The sequence below is a fragment of the Oryzias latipes genome, chromosome 21 (assembly GCF_053564925.1).
Source record: "Oryzias latipes strain Hd-rR chromosome 21, Olatipes_Hd-rR_3.1".
Lineage (NCBI taxonomy): Eukaryota > Metazoa > Chordata > Actinopteri > Beloniformes > Adrianichthyidae > Oryzias > Oryzias latipes.
The window spans coordinates 13,932,853-13,940,082 of record NC_136257.1 but is presented as its reverse complement, the minus strand read 5'-3'; the positions used below and the strand labels follow the sequence as shown (position 1 = coordinate 13,940,082).

At 40.3% G+C, this 7,230-nt stretch overlaps 1 protein-coding gene across 3 annotated transcripts; it reads right to left on the bottom strand.

Annotated features, from left to right (window-relative positions):
• Positions 1-805: 805 nt before the first annotated feature.
• LOC144988707 (amine oxidase [flavin-containing]-like) lies at positions 806-6,898 on the bottom strand. 3 transcript variants are annotated; one of them, XM_078939511.1, is made up of 5 exons: positions 6,638-6,898; positions 5,524-5,679; positions 3,460-3,571; positions 2,013-2,075; positions 806-1,815 (listed from the first exon to the last, which is right to left on the bottom strand). In XM_078939511.1, exons 2-5 carry the CDS (start codon positions 5,547-5,549, stop codon positions 1,660-1,662), a joined length of 357 nt encoding a protein of 118 aa, XP_078795637.1. In that variant the 5' UTR covers positions 5,550-5,679; positions 6,638-6,898; the 3' UTR covers positions 806-1,659. The 3 variants fall into 3 exon arrangements, with proteins under 3 accessions (XP_078795637.1, XP_078795636.1, XP_078795638.1); XM_078939510.1 differs by having other exon boundaries at positions 5,524-5,920; positions 6,638-6,882; XM_078939512.1 differs by lacking the exon at positions 5,524-5,679 and having other exon boundaries at positions 6,638-6,878.
• Positions 6,899-7,230: the final 332 nt, after the last annotated feature.

Sequence of the window (7,230 nt, the reverse complement as noted above, 5' to 3'; positions counted from 1 at the left end):
AATAGCGTTCAACAAAACAAATATCAAGCAATAAACATACAAACTAGCTTTCAAGCACTATTTCTTAACATCAAAACAAAGATTTGACTTATTAAACAGCAATTTTTTTTTTTTTTTATTTATCCCTGTAAACAACTCCCATGAAAACTGAAGACAGACATGTTTCCGACAGCATAATTAAGTCCCTTCATTAGCTACTCTTCACATAACAAAAGATTTGTTTATGGTACACAAGTTTTCAATGAGCTTTATGACGGCTTTTCTTTGACAGGATTTGATCCTATTTATAGTTCCAGTGTGTGTTCAGTCAGTATGTTAATATATTTTTTTAAATACACATCTTTTCCTTGAGGATGGTTTAAGTTTTGGCAAAGTCTCCAAAGTCTCTGCATCATTAAGTCATTGCCATCCCAAATTCTGCAGGAAAATGTTTGTTTTGCTTAAATGGATCCACAAAGCCAAAATTTTACATAAATGGCTAGTTTGATCTTGTTTGTACATTATGAGCTTTTACATTAGGTCCTCAAATATTTAGAATTCTGTAAATATGTAAATGATCTCGCGTATTGCTGCTATCTGCTAGCTTTCCGCTATCTACAAGATCTGGAAGTGAATGTGTGCTGTTAAACCCAAAAACAAAATCTCAATATCTCGGCCTAATCTTTAATTAAGACTATAATTGATTCAATAAACAATTATTTGAAGATAAAGGCAAAATGTCAGCATATTTATTAATGTAAATGAGTAATAAATGACTATGAATTTAGGCCATTCGTTGTTTATTACGAAGAACTCACTGATAGACTTTTTATTTTTTTCTGACTTTTGTGTTTATTTGAAATCTGCAACTTAAATCACAAACATGGATTCAAACACAGCCTTGAATGGAAAGAGTTGAGGATAATAAAGTTAGCATTGTGTTTAGCAGCTGGCGTTCTTCCTGCCTTACAGTCATGTGGAAATGCTTTCTGTGGTGACTGTTTTCATGGGATTTGTTGACACTTGGTTATAAACTCACCAAATATGTCATCCTTTCAGTTTAGCCTCTGCTGTGATTGTAAGACAAGCTACTGTAGGACAAACACGGATGATTCTGCGTTGGCTCAAACATTTACAGCCTTTTGTCTGAAGCCAAAAAGCAGCTCAATTCTGCAGAGCTAGTCATCAACACCAACACTGTGTGCACTTCTTTGACAAACGCACATCCAAAGCAGAGTATCAATGCATACGTACGGTCAAAGCCCACACATACACAGCAAGACAAGATCAGACAAGGACATGTATGAAAAATATGAATGTCATTGGCATTTCATGGAAACTGGCTTCTCCGATTCTTCCTACACCGTCAGGTTTCTTCCTTCGTTTCTTTCCAAATTTGACTCGTTGATTAACTTTTGACTGATCTATTTGCTCCAATTCTCAGTGTCATTTCAGCCCACTACTGCTCGTCTCTCTGAAACCTCAGTGTTTGCAGAAGTGTTTGCATTAGCTGAACTGCGTCTCTCATGAAAAATCAATAACTAATCCTCCTAAACGTTAAATTTTTCACTACTTTGTAGCTCAGGCCTCAAAATAGTGCACCAGAGGGGTGAGAATACAGTTCATATGGAGCTCTGTCTGCTTAAGACACAGACGACTGAGAGAACGGATGCTGGGGGTTTAACTGTGGGGGAGAAGGCCTTTCTTGTAGGCCACAAAGCCGGCTGCTGCGGCCACAGACAGGAAGCTGGAGACCCCCATGAACCTCAGCAGACCGCCGACTGAAGGCAAATTCCTCTCCCAGAAGGTGGTGTGGAATGGAAGTGCTGGGACGTCCTGCATGGGAAGATCAGCAAATTTAGGTTGAAGCTTTTTCTGCACTTTGAAAGGTAAAACTAAAAATAAAGTATTCAATTGAATGAATGGACTTTTACATATTAGCGTGGCTTAAAAACAGAGATCATATGATGTGTGCCAACCACAGTCAGGAGCTGAGGAACCAGCCTCCACAGTCCTGAGGTGAACATTCTTACCATGCTCTCAGCCTCCGGCTGCCAGACCCGATTCTGGTGGATTTTACCCATCGCACACATAATCTGTAAAAAAATTAGATATTTTTAAGAAATCAAACATTTATCTCTAAAGTGTGTCTGACTTTACGCTTGACATTTTTTACAACAGCAAAATACCCAACATTCTGACACGGTGAATATCCCTGAATTACTGCTGTTACAGTTAAAAAGATAAATACTTTTTCAATAAATACAGATAATATACTTTCTCAATGTAAATTAACCTTAACGATAATAAACATATAAGGCAACCATTGGCATCAAAAGAGTTTGAATTTTTTCTATTGAGCATTTAGTCTTTTGAAAACATAAAATAGGATTTTTTTTCTAATAGATTAGTAGTTTGAACATGTGAAATAGGAATTAATCAACATAAGTAAATAACAACATATTTCTGCTGTAAAGGAAAAGAGGCACTTTTTTCTTTATCAAAAAAAGAAAAAAATGTGAACAACTCCAGCACAACAAACCAAAAATAGTTTTCATGAATAAAATACTTTTCAAAGCTGCATTGGTTTGGTAAAGCTCTTATATTTATACCTTTAAAGACCCGCTCCAATGAAAAAGGTGTTTTTTGTGTTTTTTAAACTGTTTTTTTTTTGCTGATGATGAAGGACACGCATAAAGAAAATTAAGCTCAAAATTGCGTTTCTGAATATTTCTCTTTTTAAACCCTGGTGAATCAGAAGCAGACACCAAAATGCTGTTTGAAAAGATTATAGCAGTGACAATCTGCAGCTCACAAACTCCCTGCTCCGCTCCATTGCATGCATCCACTCGTAGACAAATAGATCCATGTACATCTTTGTTTTCCGAACTGGTATCTAGATGAAAGCTGTACGGCTGGATAACTCTGGTATTAATCACCATTTTTGTTGCACCGGTAATGTTAAGTTGTGGGTTGAGGGGCTGTAAGCTAGCGGGAGTGTGTTTATACTTATGGATGATGGGAAGTGGGTGCGAGGTTAGTACAGGAAAATAGTCCCGCCTACAAAGGTGAATTTCTGATGAACTCCTGCTGCTCTGCAAAAACTATGTCTGGGACAGAACCCAGGTTTTTTGATTTAGGCTAAAAACGTCAAAACCATAATTAAAAGACCACTGGGAACACTTTTACAAGTGTTGGAGTGGGACTTTTAATAACCAAACATCCGCTGTGTGACTGAAAGTGGAGGAGCTATAGTTACAAACAAAAAATAAAATCATCATTAAGCACAATTATAAACTAATGACTGTCAACTTTTTGGAGAACTTTTATGCGAGTCTTATAGTTAAACAAATGCTCTTGTTGTTTTAAACATAAATGTTACTATAATGTACAGTCATCTCAACTTTCCAGACATAAATTACTGAGCGGAGTGTGTGAACAGTGCATCGTGCGCTCTGGGTCTGGCTGTGGGGCTCTGACCTCTCTGGCTGCCCTCTCTCCTGCTTGTACGGCTCCCTCCATGTATCCGCTCCACTCTGTGGCCGTCTCTGTGCCAGCGAAGAACAACATCCCCACCGGCTCCCTCAGAACTCTACAGGAGAAAGAAATATATTTCACTTGGTAACATTTCAAGGTGTGTATGTATATACAGTGTCCACACACACACGCACATATTCATATAAAACGAGTAACGAGTGTCCTGCGTGCATTGAGCACACATCCTTGTGTTAATGGGTAAATTCCAGCGCGTGGCTGCGTTCCCACCAAACGGGACGTAAGATTTCCATATGAAGTCAAGACAAACCCGATAAGAGGTTTTGCAGGGCGTTCTGAACGTCAGGAATGGTGCAGCGGTCTGGCTGTAGCGCATTTTGATCAATGCAAACCGTTTGGGGCGTTAAAATGCATCCAGAGTTCAAATATTTGAGCCTTGGTGAAAAAGACACATCAATCAATCAGGGAACCAGAGTTGATACGGTGATGGCGTGATCAGTGGGCGGAGTCCAAAAACCAACATGGAGAGAATCCAATCATTCTCCCCCTGGGCTTTATTATGTTTTTCTTATTTGTATAAAGACAATTAGAAAAATGTAATTTTTAATTTTTTCTTTCCTCTGACTAAAGTGGGACAGAAAGTCGTCAAACTGGGTCACAGAGAGATGGAAGTACTGCCAAAAGTTCCATCATTTAGATGATTCCCTGTAGGGATGAGGCTAAAATCTTTGGACAGTAGCTTTTACCACTTATGTGGCAACTTAGCCATCAAGTGGTGAAGCACATACAGTAAACTGACAGAGCAAGGTCAGCAGATGTTTAGCATAGGGGTCACCAACCTTCTGCTCTCATTCACTACAGGCCTCCTAACTTCATGTGGCCTTTAGATTAGCTCAAAGACATTGTGGAGGATGCAGTGACGTGCGGTAAGGTTGATGGCTGGTGAGGCACTGACTCCTCTGGAGTCAGATTTACAATTGTAAGAACTAAATATTTCACTATTCATCCAACAGCAGGTAACAGCATATAAGATACACACAAGAAGATCTTTGTCCTACAGAGAATATTTCTTTTATAGACATGGATAGAACACTCTTCTTGTGTATAAATTCTTCATATATACTGTAAACAAATTAAAGTATACAGATGTGTTCGGCACACATTTCATTTCTACCTCAAGTAACTATTTATAGTATTTTTCCAAGTTCAAATTCTGTTGCTTTAATGTTATCAAAGGTTGTCTGTGAAAATGATCGTAAAAATAATTCTTTGGGCCTAAAATTTATTACACTTTTAATTTTTTATTTATTATTAATTATTTTTTTTCACTTACTGTCATGTTGTTTTTAAAAAACATGCGTGGCCTTATTTTTTGAGTCTGTGCGCTGCTCTTCAACGCAGATGCATGGAAAATAATCTTAAATTTATTTATCTTTTTCTAGTTTATCACAATCATGACAGGTGAAGCTGAGCCTCACTTGCCTCATCTGACCGCATGTCACTGGGAGGATGTCATGGAAGAAGGTTTTGACCAAAACCAAGTGCTGCAAATCCTGAACGAAGTGCCCAGAACTGTAGATGCCTCATACTAGGAGATTTCAACAATTTGTGCTTCCCACTTTGTTGGAGATTACCTCTTCCTGTTCCAACATGACTGCCCACCAGTGCACAAAGAGGGTTCATAAAGACATGCAGGTGTCAGTTTAGTGTGATAAACTGGACTGGTCTGCTGAGAACCAGACTTTCTCAGAGTCTAAGCTCATTTTTGGCCTTCTGGAAGATCAAGCATTCCCATAAACGTCCTCAGAAGAATAAAAGCTGTTCCAACAGCAGAAGCTGGACCAAAGTCATACTAAGCTACGTTCACACCGGCCTCTGCAACGTGTGTTCAAGCAACCACTTCCAATGAAAAGTCTATGTAAGCGCACGGGAATGCGCATCTCGGGCCTCTAGATGGCCACGGTCAGATGCTACTTCCTTCACTTTTTCCTGACGAGTGACAGGAAGCTTGCTTCTGTTTGCTTCAGACAAGAGAAATGGGTTTCTCACCCAATCCAGCTGCACAGATGTCTCATCCATGTCAGTAAAGTAGGAGCGAAATCCGGTGGTGAAATCCTCCTGATCACATGGCCTTTTCCACATCTCTGCTTTCTTCAGGAAACCCCCCACCTTGTCATACAGGTTCAGGATGCTGGTGTCCTTGCCCTGCAGGGACATGTTCAGATCATTCAGTTTCCTGAATATATCTGCCAGATTATAGCAAAGCTTTGCAAGCCAGTCCGTGTCCTCAAACATGGTGGCATGGGGAGATCCGTGCTCTGTCAGGAAGGTGTGCACTTCAGCTGGCAACTCAAACAGCCTGCTCAGTACTCATCCACGGGACAGCCAGCGTACTTCAGGATGCAGGAGCAGTTCTGTGTGTTCAGCTCCCGTATTTCCACAGAGGCTGCGGAACAAACGTGCATTAAGTGGCCTTGACTTGATAAAGTTTAGAACTTTAATGCTGTCGTTCAAAACTCCTTTTCTTGGACGCTAGCGCTTCCCTGTGTATCACACAGTGCGTCCACTTGATGTGGGGATTTTCTTTTTTAATCCGTGCTATGAGCCCTTTCGTGCTGCCCGTCGTTGATGCAGCCGCATCTGTGCAGACGATGCTGCAGGATTTCCAGCTGATAAACATGTTAACGACATTAAAAATGTCCTCTCTGGTTGTTTACCCCTCCATTTCTTTGCAGAATAGAACGTGTTCACAGATGTCGTCCGTGTCAATGTATCTTAAATGCAACAAGTTGCGCATGTCCACTCACATCTGTGGATTCATCCAGCTGCAGTGAAAATGAGTCGCCAAGTTTCCCCACAACTTGTTGGATAATGTCTGTGCCCATGATATCTATTCTGCGGAAAACTGTGTCATTAGACAGAGGCACAGTTTTTTATGTATCTGCTGATTTTTGTCCAGCATAGTTTCGGCCAATACCACAGCGGCGGGGAGCAGTAGGTCTTCCGCTATGGTGAACGGTTGTTTGGCTTTAGCAACAAACAAGCAAAGACACCGCGTAAGAAGCCTCCAGGGCTTTGGCTGATGTAGTGGAGACTTTTCGCATTGTGGCTTGGGATGACTTGAAATCAGAAAGCTTTCTCCTGAAGAACTCTGGTGCCTTACCAACGTGACATCCATGTTTTGTGGTGAGATGCCGCTGGAGGTGTACCGGCTTCATGCTAGCGTTGGCTAACTTCTCCCCGCAAAAAAAAAAACAAAAAAAAAACACAGTGCCTGGGGTGGGTCAGAGCTCGTGGACGTAAATCCCATTAAAACTTATTCTTCCATGTACTTTCTGGACTTCGTCGCCTCTTGTTTTGTTTTCTTTTTCACTTGTCCATCTCTTCTTTCAGCAGCATGGCTGCTGCGCTTTAACCACGCCTCCATAGTTAGTCGTTGATGAGTGCGTGACGTCAGTGGGTCAAACTAACTTGGTGTCCGGGGGGGGGGGCAGTTTTATTTCAAAGGACATTGAAACTAAATACTGAATATACAATTCAATGAATGAACACATATTTATATTTTATGGAACTTTTTACAAAATAATTTTTCTCAGGTTTATTATAAGGATGAGCCCACTGATTTAGATAGATATTTTGAAAAGCTTCACGTACCCCCTACAGTACCTCCACGTACCCCCATTTGAGAACCACTGTATATGATATGCTGATTACATCAATATGATGTAATAGTATGATGTAGCATGGTATCTTTGA